The 15,712-nt window shown below is 37.4% G+C and overlaps 2 protein-coding genes across 3 annotated transcripts in view; both read left to right on the top strand.

Moving 5' to 3' along the window:
* Window positions 1–10,434, top strand: part of eif2ak3 (eukaryotic translation initiation factor 2-alpha kinase 3) — a 38,770-nt gene extending 28,336 nt beyond the window's left edge. Inside the window, exons 9-17 of the mRNA XM_055170065.2 lie at window positions 817–1,043; window positions 1,206–1,318; window positions 3,776–3,898; window positions 4,023–4,172; window positions 4,264–4,951; window positions 5,042–5,215; window positions 5,327–5,428; window positions 5,536–5,598; window positions 8,363–10,434. Coding sequence (XP_055026040.2) covers window positions 817–1,043; window positions 1,206–1,318; window positions 3,776–3,898; window positions 4,023–4,172; window positions 4,264–4,951; window positions 5,042–5,215; window positions 5,327–5,428; window positions 5,536–5,598; window positions 8,363–8,542 — 1,820 coding nt within the window. The 3' untranslated portion in view covers window positions 8,543–10,434. The remainder of the gene's footprint in view (window positions 1–816; window positions 1,044–1,205; window positions 1,319–3,775; window positions 3,899–4,022; window positions 4,173–4,263; window positions 4,952–5,041; window positions 5,216–5,326; window positions 5,429–5,535; window positions 5,599–8,362) is intronic.
* Window positions 10,435–11,415: 981 nt separating this feature from the next.
* Window positions 11,416–15,712, top strand: part of atrn (attractin) — an 86,962-nt gene continuing 82,665 nt past the window's right edge. For both annotated transcript variants that reach the window (XM_073873093.1, XM_073873094.1), the window contains exon 1: window positions 11,416–11,884. In XM_073873093.1, coding sequence (XP_073729194.1) covers window positions 11,622–11,884 — 263 coding nt within the window. In that variant the 5' untranslated portion in view covers window positions 11,416–11,621. The remainder of the gene's footprint in view (window positions 11,885–15,712) is intronic.

Genomic DNA, 15,712 nt, shown 5'->3' with positions numbered 1-15,712 from the left:
TTATATAGACCCCTTCACAGTTCACGTCACAGGCGGTTCCCACTGCGCATGTCGGGGTCAGAAAAGTTATTATTTGGTATTGTCAAAAATGCCTACTTGCCACGTGGGCTTTGAAAATCACACCAGGTCTTCCGTTAAGTTTTTATTTTTATATATTAAGTGTTTATATATAATATAAATGATACATACATATACAAATGTACTACACACGTTATCATTTCTTAAATATATACATGCATGTGTGTGTATTTATCTATACAAAGTTATTAACACAGTTCACACACATATATGATGTAAACAAAAACTTTTATTCTGCTATAGATTAATCACGATTAATCATTATGCATCCCTACATGTAATTCATATAAAACGTTCAATAATATTAAAACAAAGATTTGTAAAAAATTATAATACAAGGACCATACAGTACAGGACTAATAACAAGTCAAAGATATTGAAGAGTCAAAGATAAAATTAAAAGTGATTATAATTATAAAATACTTTATTTTAAACTGTGTCGTGTCAGATTTACATTACTATGCTCGTAGCCGATTGGTCCAGTTTGGGTTTACGATCTCTTACCCAGAATAAAATCTGCTCAGAAGCAGGTTAACTGTGTAGCATACTGTAAGTTAGTTACCATGATGATGAACCCTCTTTAAACTGAATAACCAGAGTTTGCTTAAACTAAACCCAAACTTACCTTCATAACCACTGACACCAGCTTTGTGCAACAACCCAATGTAGTCCAATTTATTTCAGCATTTGATCTGATTCCAAATTCACACTAGTCCCTTTCTCTACTTCCTATCATAGATAATGGATACTACTTTCCATATAGTCCCCGTTACCGCAATCGTCGTGATGAAACTGCAGTAAGTGTTTTGCTGAAGAAAGATGGAAATGGGTCACAGGTGAGAAGAAAAGACCCCGTGTTGCTCCTGCCGTGGTGGAAAGAGATTCTGGGTACCATCATCTTCTGCATCGCTGCCACCACCTACATCGTCCGCAAGTTCTTCCATCCACCCACAGCATACATACGGGTAAACAAATGGTCTTAAACCTGTACACAAACAAGCATAGTCAGAAGTATTGATTTATTCAAATAATGATCTTTTATGTTTATTATAACCTTGTGTGAACGTTACCGTAAGGTTGGTTATGCTGAAATAACATCACTCACTGTCTTTCATTCTTCTGTGCAGCAACGGAAGGAGTCTGAGACACAGTGTCAGACCGACAGCAAGTTTGAAGTTGACGTCACAGAGCCTAAAGAAGTTGTCATCACTGAGACGCGACCTAGTGAATATGTCTCCAGGTAATCGAGCATGAACTGAGCTTCAATAAGGAATTATTATTATATTGTATTATATAGGTTCCCAACCTATTTTCCTTGGGGGCCCCCATGTATATATACACACACACAACAGTCTTAGCCCCACATACCCCCTACATCCATCATTCCTTTTGATTTAGCTGTTACTTTGACAATAGGGCTGTTGAATATAATGTTTTTTTCAATACATCGCGATGCTAATGTGAACAATTACTGCATCGATGCATAAAAAACTAATAATCGATTATTAAAAAACCAGCTTGTGCGCATCTCTCTCCCTCGTCTTTCCCCCTCGCACCATATCAATAAAGTGCACCGCTGAAGCAGAGTTTTAATGTGGGGCTTTGATTAGAAGGAAAGACAAAGAGCAGCCACAGAAAAGTGTTAGGGAGACAGACTTGCCTGTGCAGTAATATATAAAAAATTGAGGATTGTTGTGATATCGGATTGATATAGTTGACACATTGAACGGAATCGAATCGTGAGACCACCAACGACTTACATCCCTAGTTGACCTAGGGCTGTCACGATTATCAAATTTGGCTGACGGTTAATTGTCTAATAAATTATGAAAATTAATTCCCTGTTTTAGGGCTTTGATGTTTAATTCTCATACTTTTTTGGTTGTTTGTTCATAAAATAATTTTCACCTGACAGTAAATATTAATACACATAACACATATTTAAAAGTAATTATTTAATGAATAGATCTTTAAAAAACTGAAAATTCTTCATAAGAAATAAACAAAATAAAGTGTCTGAACAATAACTGAAAATAAAAATGCAATTAAAATAAACTGAATGTACCAGAACAGGCCTTAAATAGTAGCAAATACTCACATTAGTACTGTACCACTTGTCTGTAGTGGCTGCAAAAAATAAATTCCTTACAGATCCTTAAGAATAGCATCTTTCACTGCCCTTAATTTGGAATTGCTGTTTTGGAAATGTATATATTACTTGGCAGTTCATACTGCTTATCAAAGTTTTGCAGCATTTCTTTAAATATTTTCACTCTATTAATTGGCTTTGCAATGTATCACGTTACACTGACAGTCAAGGAGCACCATTAGATACTATCTCGTTTATACAGACGCTGCAGCTCCCCCTTGTGTTTTTTAGAGGGAAATGCAATCATTGTGGTGATCTGAAATCATCACAATGAGGTCAAACAATCGCGATGAGACGATTATTTAATCATTGTGACGGCCCTAAATTGACTAGCATGTTGAGTTGGAGCGAGTGAAATTGACATAATTATTTTACAAAAGAGAATATTTGGTAAATATTAGCTAATGCATTGCTGAACTAACTAATTAGCATTAAGTAACAATATAGTTTTTCAGCATTTATTAATCTTTGTTAATGTTAGCTAGTTCCAAGACAGTTGTTTGTTTGTTAGTTCATTGTACATTAAATTCGCAATGAAATTAAAATGAAAAACTGTAATTTGTTTTGGAATATTGTGATTTTTTTTTACAAATTACTTGTATGTGTGCTTCATTATTTAAAAAAAAATAATGTGCCCTTATAATCTGTAATCAAAAATGCAAATCTCCTCCCCTCCTTGAAACGATCTCTCTTCACTTCCGGTCATATGGTATGGCAAGTGAGTCGGGTCCGGGAAAAAGATCGTGGCAAATAGCAACATGACCCAATTTTAAAGATCCAATCAGTGCTCAATGGATGAATTTAAGTTCAGCCATACCTTTTTTTTTCATTTTTCAGAAACTGTTTCACTCGGATATACGTCACCACGTGGAAAATAAGACACTCACTGCTTTTGTTTCATAGCGACTTTAACTAATGTTAACAGATACAAATTTAGATTTTAAATTATTTGTAAATACTGAAATGAACTTGAAATAAGATTAATAAATGCTGTAGAAGTATTTTTCATTGTTAGCTTATGCCTATATATAAATATCCACCAAAACAGCGGATGTCAAGTTTTACTGGTTTAGTCAGTTGTTTAAGTGAGTGTTGTTATCTTGTCAGCGCTGCTTAAACAAGCATTATACACTTCACCTAAATAATGACGTGTTTTGAAAATGTTTTGTCTTGAATACTTTATAGTTGCAGTGAAAAGACATTTGAGACCATCTTTAAAAATTGCAACGCCTAAACATTTCTTAAAACAGATTTGCGGGATTGCATTACACTCTTGCAGTTGCTTACTGTGGAATGCACAGATGGCATTGTGATCGTACTCAATGCTGTGTGACATTTCAATACTCTGAGTTAAATGACTAGTTACAGACACGCAAATGCTTTTGTTGTTGAGCATATTTGTTGTTTTTGTATTCAAGTAAAATTTCTTGTATCTTTGAGCGAATCTGTCTGCTTATCAACCCACTGCTGCGAGAGTTTTTATAATTCATTAAAAACTTAAGATCAAAGGAATCCTTATAACTGTGATGTGCTTGTTTGTGTTATCAGGTACCTGACAGACTTCGAGCCGGTTCAGTGTTTGGGTCGCGGTGGATTCGGTGTTGTGTTTGAAGCACGGAACAAAGTGGACGACTGCAATTATGCCATCAAGAGGATCCGCCTACCCAACAGGTAACCGTCCAATCAAAACACCATCCAAACTCAGTAAGCCGTGTGGTGTGATGCCAGATACGCCTCTTGCCAGAGCCCGTCGGTGCAGACACAAGTATCTAAATGTTTGTGTTTGTAATTGTAGGGAGTTGGCTCGTGAGAAGGTCATGAGAGAAGTGAAGGCACTCGCTAAGCTGGAACACCCAGGCATCATCCGTTACTTTAACGCTTGGCAGGAGAGCCCGCCCCAGGGCTGGCAGGAAGACATGGATAAACGCTGGCTCAAAGATGCCAGGTGCAAACAATGATCTTTTGTGTCAACGTGGTGACTTGTAATAAATACATGATTCCCACAGTTCTAATTTCTGTTTAATTTTTTTATTTAGTACCGCTGAATGGTTGCTAAGCTCTCCTGATCACATGGAAGCATTCTCAGTCAAAGTTCCTGTGTCCACCCCATCTCCAATAGACTCCTCATGCATGTGTGCAGCTGGTGGGGATACGAGTGTGTGCGTGGGGGATCAGGTGTGCGTGGAGGGTCTGTTGCCAGACAGTATGATGTCGGAGCGAGACAGCCAGGCCGATCCAGATGCTGTCCTGGAAGTCTCCGATTCCCCCCACTCCTTCGAGCTTTGCCCTCCCCGCACGGTTGTTCATGGCGACTGCACGTCTTCCTCCTTTGATATCGTCTTTGAGGACTCAGGCTGTGAACACCAGGATAATGACAGCGACCTCAGCAGCAGTACACCTGTGCCGCCTGCGTGCCCCTCACGATCTAGCTCCAAACCCCGGTGTAGTACAACAACAGGACCACCCTCTTCCTCGCCTCCACGGCCCACCTCTCTAAACCTGGCTCTTGGCACCCCTGGCGCTGCCACACGGCCCCCGCTCACACCTAAAGTCTATCTGTACATCCAGATGCAGCTGTGCAGGAAGGAGAACCTGAAGGACTGGATGGCACAGAGGTGTCTGCCCGAGCTCAGGGAGCACACGCAGTGTCTGGACATCTTCCTGCAGATTGCAGAGGCTGTGGATTTCTTGCACAGCAAGGGACTTATGCACAGAGATCTTAAGGTGGAATATGTGGATACTGAACATGAATTGATATCTGATTGTAGTGAGTTTTTAAAAAAAGCATAATTATGCTTTCTGTTTCTCGCCCAGCCTTCTAATATCTTCTTCACGATGGATGACGTGGTGAAGGTGGGAGACTTCGGGCTGGTCACTGCCATGGATCAGGAGGAAGATGATGAGGATTTGAGTGCCCTTACGCCGATGCCAGTCTACGCCCGTCACACCGGCCAAGTGGGCACCAAACTCTACATGAGCCCTGAGCAGGTCAGCTTTAACTATAAACAACCAATGCACCAGACAAGCACCATTTAGGTTTCAGAAAATATAAAAATCTACCTTTGTTAACATCTTTCCTACTTCTTTCTACCACTGTAGCTGTCTGGGAATTCTTACTCTCACAAAGTGGACATTTATTCTCTCGGCCTGATCCTTTTTGAGCTCCTCTGTCCGTTTCGCACACAGATGGAGAGAGTCAGAGTAAGATCGATCACATGCATGCATAAAAAACATATTTGTATTTAGCTTTGACGTGTATCTGGTTTTATATTGCACTGATTGAACAACATCTCATTTTTTTTCCCTAGACTCTCACAGAAGTCAGAGCCTTGCAGTTTCCTATGGCTTTCTGTAGAGCCAATCCCCATGAAGTAAGTATGTTTGTGTTTGTGTGCCTATACTGTTGGGTATTTCACAATGAAGGCGGTAGTAGGAGTCGGTACAATTGGGAAATTCAAAAAAAGAGCAACACTTCCAGTGCCCTCTATAGGTGCAATGTCAGAATGACAAAATTCTACATAAAGTTCCCGTTCTTCCTGTGTTTTTGAAGCTTTGTGTTTACAGTGCACAATATAACATGTGTTCATGTTTCACGTGTAAAAAAAGTGGTATATTTCACACAACTTACTTATTTTTATAGCGCTGTTTTCACTGTCCTAAAACGGTCTGATGTCTTCCTTGTTCTATAAAGTCCCTCCTTTAGAAATACGTAACAAGTTCTGATTGTGTAGTTTGTTTAGTGTGTTGTGATTCGACAGCAGCTTAGCTTAGCAGATCCGTTTGAGCCAAAGCGGTTGACTGACGTATTCCTGTGGGTGGAGTTTTATTGACGTCATTAAACCGGGAAGTATAGTGGACTGTAGTCCAAACCGGCCGTTCGCTGTAGGCTTTGAAAGGGGAATTCTGTTAAAGAAAATATATTGCCTGCCAATGAACTTTGAGCTTTATTATTTTGCAGGTATTATTAATGCTCTAACAGCAACATTACACACCAACTAAAGTTTGAAAAATGGGATCAGGAAGAACATGACCTTTAATACATCATAAAAGCAAATACACACCGTGCAAAGACAACAAATTTATAAAACATTTAAATTAAAATTATTGGCGCATGTGCAAGTCAGTGTGGAGTCATATCTTTTTTTAAAGAATGAAATGCAAACATGCAGTGTAAAAAAAATTGGTTTAACTTAAAGCAAAATTTTATTTAAATAGTTTAAACAGGTGACTTAATTTTTTATGTTGAACCAACAAATCTTTTTTTACAGTGTGGTATTAAAGGCCCACTGAAGTACCTTGAAATGTGTAGCATGTGTTTCATTTATGGCACAGTCCTGCAAAGACTTACTGTAATAAAACGTATATGGTGGGACATTTTAGCATTTAAAGAGCATTTGATTGGCCAGAATATTTGATGAGAAGCTGAAGTGTAGGGTTATAAAATAGTTATGAATATATATAAATAAATATATATCATCTGTATGAGAATTTTGTCAGTGTTTTGGACCATCCCTTTTTTATTCTAAAAGGATTAGTCCATTTTCTTAAAAAAAAAATCCAGATAATTTACTCACCACCATGTCATCCAAAATGTTGATGTCTTTCTTTGTTCAGTAGAGAAGAAATTATGTTATTTGAGGAAAACATTCCAGAATTTTTCTTATTTTAAAGGACTTTAATGGACCCCAACACTTATGTTTTTAATGCAGTTTAAAATTGCAGTTTCAGAGGACTCTAAACGATCTCAAACGAGGCATAAGGGTCTTATCTAGCGAAACAACAATTGTCATTTTTTGGCACAATCGTCATTTTAAGCCAGCGCGACCTCACATAATACGTCAACACGTTAAGAGGTCACGGATGACGAATCGAAACGGAAAGAGGTCCGTTCCGACGTTGTTTTATTGTGTCAGTTTATTGTTTAAAATGGTCCGCAAATGTGCGTTTTACATATGTAAACCGTGACCTTTCAATGTCAATACGCAATTACGTGAGGTATCGCTGGCTTGTCACACAGCCGGAGGAAGACGAGAAGTTGTGGTTTAAAAGTGCATATTTTTTATTTTATTCAGTTGACAAATGTTTTGCTAGATACAGTAAGACCCTTATGCCTCGTTTGGGATCGTTTAGAGCAGTGGTTTTCAAACTGGGGGCTGCGAGATGGTGCCAGGGGGGGCCCAGTTTTATGACATTTTATAAAATGCATAAATTTATTATGAATTCTGTGTAATTATGTTTTGTTTAATTAAAATGTTACATTTTAGAACAAATTTATCATAAATTTTCTTTGGGGGGCTGCGAAGAAATGCACTGTACACAAAGGGGGCCGCACGCTGAAAAAGTTTGAGAATCACTGGTTTAGAGTCCTTTGAAACTGCAATTTTAAACTGCATTAGAACTGTTGGGTGTTGAGGTCCGTTGAAGTCCGCTAGAATGAGAAAAATCCTGGAATGTTTTCCTCAAAAAACATAGTTTCTTCTCGGCTGAGCAGGGAGAGATATCGGCATTTTGGATGACATGGTGGTGAGAAAATTATCTGGATTTTTTAAAGAAAATTTACTAATCCTTTAAGCCTAACATATTTATACTGAAAGGAAAAAAGTTACATTTTAATTTCATGAGGGCTTTAAAGGCAATGCTATTTACAACCCATTGTGATATTGTGTGTATTTCCAGTTAAACGTGACTTTCTATGAATTTTCCAGGACTTGACTTTATTCAACAGGAATTAATTAAATTATACTACAGTGGAGATGGCAAAATTTGCTAAAATAATACTAAAGTAATACTAATATAAAATTCTGATAAAATTCTCACACTAAAGTATTATTTTAGTAATACGTCAGTGAAAGAGACATTATTACATATATATTATAAAATAAGACTAGAAGAATGTAAAGACAATGTTCACCAATAAGTCATTCAAGAGCAGGAAAATGCATTAGGGAAACACCGTGAATTTTCATTTCATGTTGACTTTGAGTATACAGCGTGATCTATGTTTGGACGAGTCTTACCCTTTAAGTCTTCATCGCGTATTGACTTATATACTGTAACGTGTCATTTAGTCACTTTGTGATACTGTATTGTGTACTATTTCTAACACTGATGCCATTGTATCCGTTTGTGTTGCAGGCTCAGATGGTGCGCTGTATGCTTTCCCGAGTACCCTCAGAACGTCCCGATGCATCAGACATCACAGAAGCCCCTTTGTTCCAAGATCTGGAGGTACCCTGCAGAATCCGACAACGTACCCGAACGTACAGCGCATCTTCTGCCGGACGACCAACGCGACAGATATCCTCATCAAACTAGGACTCGCACACAGAGACACGTGTACTGTGCCTCGACTGCGGGAAGACAAACACAACCTGTCACCACCTCTCAGCACACACTTCATTTTACTAACAGGCTACTTTTATACCTGAAGCTTCTGAACTCCCAGGTCATTCCATTATCTTCTAAAACTGCTCAAGCACATGCATTTAACACCGTGAAAAAATGTAAGGTACTGCCCACTGCATTTCATTCTTAACTGGCCTATCGTGGCTGTTTTGCTAAAGGTGTTTTCTTTCCCCCTTAGCAGCTTACTTAAATTTTTAACAGCCCCTGATTCATCGTTGACCAATCCCACGATTCCTTACTCTGTTACCAGAAGAACCATTTTTGCACACACGCGCACACACACAGTTGCTGTTTTTCCAGTGCTAATGAATGCTGATGAATGATCTGCCTTTGGATGCTGTTTACTTTGCATGTCTTAAACAGGAAGTGCAAATGGCGCTTTCCTGTCCGAAGAGAAATTGTACGAGTTATTTTCTTCTGTAATGTAAATAGGCCTAAATACAAGGCAAGCAAGAAAGAGACTTTGTGCGCTTTAAAGGTGCTCATTCAAGATTGAATGCACAAGTTAGGAGGCATTACAGCCACTCGCTGTTTACGGGTAAACTGTTTTAGTGGCGAAAGATGAATGCAAATGGAAATAATCAAACTGCCTTTAAGCTGGATACATGAATGAGACATTTTTGAATACGGTCAGTATGAAGCTTCTGCGCTGGCAGAATAAGTGGATGGATAAGGACGACTTTAACAAAACATTTTGTAAAATATTTCACTCAATAGCACCCAAAAGTAGTTTACAATATCTCTTAATAGTTTTCGAAAAATACATTGTACAGTCTGAATAAGAAGTGCTTTAAGTAGTCACATGATATTATAGAATACAGCCAGATGAATCACTTCTACCAAATATTCAGCATACACCCTTAATTGTAACATATCAGGTGATGACTGATTGTATGATTTTCTTATCGATTTTGATTAGAAGGGCCAATTTCTTTTTGTATATGATTGAATTTTCTGTATAGTAACTGCTTTTTACACGTTTTTCAACTTGAACGGACCTTTTTTCCTATGAATTACTGTCAAAGATTGAGAATGAAGATGGTAGATCTCTACTGTCTCATCTGTGCTAACCTACAGACATGTTTGAAGAGCACTGGGTGACTTTGCACCTTCAGGAGCAGCTTTTGTATGTATGTGAATACTGGCGTGTTTCCTAAACAGGCCATTATGCTGCAGAACGGACATAAGATTGACCTCTGACCCTTAATCACAATCACAGAACCTGAGAAGGACGCTGTGACCTGTAATCCACACCGAGGACCGCTTTGTGAGCCCTTTACTTTTTGAACCTGTAGCTGTGAACCTGACCAAGTGATGATGATAAAGTACTGATAATCCTGTTTGTACAGATCACACTGGCAATTTATGGTTACAGGGCAAAGCCCTTCCAACAGATCTTTTTCTGTCTAATGATCCTCAGTTCTGTTTCAAATGACATCTCTTTAAATTAATTTTATGGACTGCTGTTTTTGATCATTTCCAGCTTGAGTCATTACCGTTAATGTGGGGTTGAGTTAGTTTTGTGTGCGACACAATTCAAACACTTTCATTGTTTACTGTCTGTTTTGATTTCCCTGTGAATGTTGAAATGACAGATTCATGTTCCTTTAGTCCAACTATGTCTCCAGCGGTCTATGTAAATATGTTTATTTGTTTTTATTTATGTTCGCTGCAAAAATCAATCCGTTGGATTGGTTGAGTTATAAATAAGGTATATTAATGCACTTCTTCCAGTGAAGTGCGTTGAAATATTGTGACTTCTTACAAGTCAGAATTTAATAAACAATCTATGATGTTTGTAAGGGTGTTTTGTGTTTTTTTATTTCCTTGTATTTTCATTATTTTAAATTTCTGTCTAAATTGTAATATAATGGAAAACTACAGTGTTATTTTTTTTAAGTTTGGCAAAATTAAATAATTTAATTTTTAATAATACTCATAACAAAAACTGAACTATTGAGTAAGGGTGACTGAAAGTGTTAACTTTTCACACTCAAACAAGCATATTGTAATAGCTAAATACTAAAATTTGATGGTCTGTAATGTCTTTTTAGACATTCATGACATTTTTATTATTTTTACGCTTTACAATTATTACATATTTATTTAAATTACCTTATTTAGGCCACTACCTAATATGTGTATTTAAATAAGCCACACTGCAAAAATATGTATAATGAAATGAAAGCAAAAACATGAATACAAAATAAACATACATCAAAAATCTAAATGTTAACAACATTTTGGAAAAGGTTGATTACCTATTTAGATATGTTATATTACACATTTGATGTTGAATACTATCAAATTCCACAGGGGAACGCTGTTGAGCTACTTTATAGACTGAAGGTCTTACCACAATGCATAAAAAACAAGATAGGAACCATACATACAATTTTTATTTTATATAATAGGAACATTTAAGGATTAAAGAGGTTTACATTTCTATGTTATAACGTATCAGATTACAACTATGAATCTGTTCGAGAATTAATTTATTTTGTTTTGTATGGGTCTTTTATTCAATGTTTTTATTTCTGTTAGATTTGTATTATTAATAACGTCTCAAAATAATTTATACACTCAATTATTCTAAATTGCAAATACCGATCGGAGTACGGTATTAGTATGATATCAAAGTACCGCGAGAGCCATTCGCAAAGGACTGTTCTTTTGAGTTGCTCTCGCGAAACTGTGACGTCATATGCCGAAATACTTGCGCAGCGTGAAGTGCAAACAGTCCTAATCAGTGCGCACTTCCGCAGCTCTCTGCTAGCGCGTCACTTCCGGGTGTCAATATGCGTCTCAGTACCGCAGCGATAAGCATCGCTACGATGTAAACGGCGACAAAAGATAACATAAAATCATTTCCGAATAACCACAGGTGCTTGACAGCTTCGAAGATACCGCCACTGTTCATCCTCCGCTAATTTGTGCTCGCCCGGACCAGCAGCGGCTTCGCCACCGACTGTCAGCCATTTTTGCGCGAATGGCCGCGGAGGTTCGGAGGGCCCTCGGCCGGGGCTGGTGTCTGATACCCGGCCTATCTCACGTAGGCCTTCACAGGACCGTACTGCGATCTCTTCTCCTCATCACAGCCTTCAGCGGACTGGTGCGTCTGCCCGCGGCCACCGAAGCGAAGGAGTGCGATAAACCCTGCCTAAACGGGCAGTGTAGCGCAGACGGCGGCGTATGTGTATGCGAGCCGGGATGGGTCGGGGACCAGTGCCAGCACTGCGGCGGCCGATTCAGGTGAGACTGGCATCTGATGGTTGTGATATTGATACAAGTGTGCACTTTCAGAACTTTTCCCTGTGATGTTATCACAGACACCGTAACGATCACGATTTGACACGATATCTCAAAGTTGTTAAATGATCAGCATCTTACGAGCTGAACTGTTTGCAGTGCAGTCAGACATTGTCAATAATAGTGAGCTATAGTCATTGACATGGGCAAGAATGACTCGTTGAACTTTGTGTGAGTCCTTCGTTACAAAGTGTTGTTTTTGTCTGTTAAACCCTTGACAGCTAGTAGACTACTAGGCTTTGGTTTGCATGTAATTAAAGAGTTAAACTGCTATAAAGTAGCTTAATCCTGATGAGATCAACATCACTGGGATATAATAATACTACTTCTGTAAGTCACTTTCAAAGTGCTATACAAAAAAATCAATGTGTAGGATAACATCAGTAAAACACACAAAAGTATATAAAAAGTCAATTAAAAATAATATCTTAATACGGGATTTAAAAATACTTAAGTCTGAATCTACACGAGAATGCTATTTTTGGACACTCGTAATATCAAAGCAAAATGTTTGGACTGAAGTATGATTGACTGGGTCATGCTGCTGCATCATGGGATGCTTAAAAACACTCCCGGCCAAAGTCTGGCAAAGACACTGTTTTGCATTGGAGGGACTGGGTCATTTAGGGTGAACCAGGCTCCAAATGGCAGACGCCAAATAGTCATGTGCAGCCAATCATGATTCATGAATGTAACAGACACTCTGGAGACAGTAATAAGGAACCATATCATGAGAGACTATAGCCTCTTTTGTGATAAGTGTTACATTGAATTAGGTGAGATTTATGATATCGCATGACATTTAATGTAATGTAATGTTCCTGTCTTCCTTATAACCAATTATCAAGTTTATGTAGTCTGGTGGTGTAAGGTGTTTTACCTTTTGAGCTACATGGACAATTATGTGAACAATTTACTCAACGTTTCCTTAAAATTCATTTAAGATTAAAAAGCAGAAAGTCTTTATATCTATTGAAAGGCTGTCTATAGAGCATTATTATCAGCCAATACAGATGATCTCAGATTAGCCAACAATTGATTTGCCTGTCCAATAGAGTCGTCTCTCACTAATCTCTTCACAGGCTCACTGAAAGTATGTAACAGGTAGCAACCATTAGACAGTCCTTATAGAAAAATGCAGTTTTTTGTGATTGTTGCGAGGAAAAATCCTTGATCTTGCGGCACGTTTTCTTAATAAATGTGATGGAATTTGTGGGATATTTATTTATTATGCAATGAAATAGCAGGAACTTGCAAAAACTGCAGGAACTTGCAAAAACTGTTTGCAGCTTTTACAGCTTTTCAATGATGTTCATGTCGCGTCATTACGTCACTTCATAACGTTGAGATATGTTACTTTTTGCTACAAATATACGGGGATTATGAAATCATGCAAGCCCTGCATATTTTGCACACAGAAATCAATTCAATTTATGTGGCGAAGGGCAGCCTATTTGGAAAAAATGTGGTAAGGATAAGCTTGGCTTATGATTTCATTACTACAAGTCTGTAAATAGCATCATATGAGTCTATTAATAGGATTTGTGATTCAAGTGTTCGTAATGACATCTCTCTCTCTCTCTCTCTCTCTCTCTCTCTCTCTCTCTCTCTCTCTCTCTCATAGTCTAGTCAAACTAATTGTATCTGGTCAATTTACTTGTCAGTCACATGATCTGTTCCTGTGGGCAGCTTTAATATGGACCAGACCTTTTGTCTATCTATCTTTTTGCACTTAGCAAGTGTTATTCTCAATAGGCTCTGAAATCACTTGTGACAGAAAGGCATTTCTTCTTCTCGCACACGACCATCTTCTGTCATCGTAAAGACTGGATGAAAAACCACAACACTCAATTATTTAGCAATCTTTTGCCTATTATCCTATATGAGTGCTTTATTTCAAGAAACAGATAATGAGATTGTAATAGCTACTGATTCAAATGGGAGATTCCTGAATGATGAGTTGATGGTAGTGACATCTTGGTGTTGTGTATTTGTCACAGAGATGGCTGCTGGTGTGCGTTTGCTGGTCCCATAGGATTTTGGGTTTGTTAATGAACTGTGTTGTTTCAATGTTAACAAAGCTCTTTGAGACTGTAGTCATGGTTTTCATTAGACGCCTCACCACACACGCACCTCAGGGCTGTAATTCAGATCGCAAGTAACATGGTGTGTATCAATATGAAGTCAGACATATTTGCTGTACAAATAAAAATAGGATAGAAATTCATGCTTAAGTATGGGTTTATGTCAAGCTGCTAAACATGACCTGCACAACCCAGATGTACTTAAAAGTAGGTGCCAGTGGGGTTTCAGGGGGTAGTAGTTGACTTTTTCATTGCTTGAAGAGAGAGTTCATCCAAAAATTTAATTCTGTCATCACTAACTCACCCTCATAATTTTTTTATTATGTTGAACACCAAAGATTAAAAATAAATAGAAATAAATTATGGTTAGCACACAGTTAACATACCCATTGACGTCCATTAGGGTGGTCCTTTTTTCTTAAAAGTTCATGCTCTCACCCCACCAATATGTTTGAATAAATAAATAAATAAAAAATTGGGCAAAATTGTTTCAATATTAATTAATATTTAGAGGTTGCTCAAGACCTTTGAAGTTAAAAAAATGTAGGTATTATGTGATACTTTGTGCTAGCATGTATAATTGTTTACTAATATATACTTATGGCAGCAATGGACTTATTTGACCATGCTCCATGCAATTAAAACTCCTATTTTAGTTGTGATGTCTTTCAAAGCAAGAAAGCTTCAATGTGAATGAAGCACAATAGACAATATACACCGAAACAATGGCTGAAGCAACTCGAAACAAGAAGAGACCGAAATAACTGGAACAAAGTTACCCTCCAAGAAGCAAGTTTAATGTGTGTTGTGCGTTTAAATGGTACAGTTTTTGCAAAAATATGTGATTTCGGAAATATTCAAAGGCTTTGAGCATCCACTAGATATTGTAGGAACAATTTAAAAAATTGAGCAGTGTGTTTTTATTGATATCCTAACACATTTAGGGGGTGAGAGTTGAACATAAAAAATTGACCCATTATAAGGACCACCCTAACGTTCATATTATTTGTTTTTCCTACTATGGAAGTCTGTGTACCGTCAACTGTGTGGTTACCATCATTTATTTATTTATTTTTTAATCTTTAGTGTTCAACAGAATAAAGAAACTTATACAGGTTTAGAAAAACATGAAGGTGAGTCAATGATGACAGAATTTCCTTTTTTTAGGTGAAGAATTGACTAGATTATGAATTAAAAAATTTTATAGAATTGTGTTTTAACCATTGAAGTGACGACCTGTGGTTCTATTACTTCTACTTGGTTCTGTTAACATTTTTTTTTATCTTTGGAAGTTAACATTGCTTTCATATCTTCATTATTTGAGTCTAAATCTGTGTTATCAATATAAAGGTTAAAGGTTAAAGGTTAAACTTTATTTGTCCCCGAAGGGAAATTTGTCTTGGGCAAAGGTGCTACAGTATTGTTCTATACAGACAATAAGATAAAACCAAAAAAATAAATAATAAAATAAACAAAAATACATCCATTAATAAATCTAAAATGTAAAGCATATACTCAATGTTCTCATATATTGTGTGGACATATCATGTCATATATTGTATATACTTTGTTATATAACTAGAGCATAAACCAACTGTACCTGTTTACACTCGTGCTTTTACCTTGAACCTTACATCCATTTATTGTACATTTAAAGCCTGGTTTAACCCTTACTGAAAGCTAATAG

The sequence above is a fragment of the Misgurnus anguillicaudatus genome, chromosome 11, assembly GCF_027580225.2.
Source record: "Misgurnus anguillicaudatus chromosome 11, ASM2758022v2, whole genome shotgun sequence".
Taxonomy (NCBI): Eukaryota; Metazoa; Chordata; class Actinopteri; order Cypriniformes; family Cobitidae; genus Misgurnus; species Misgurnus anguillicaudatus.
Note: the sequence above shows the minus strand (reverse complement) of the source record. Positions and strands in the feature narration are given on the sequence as shown.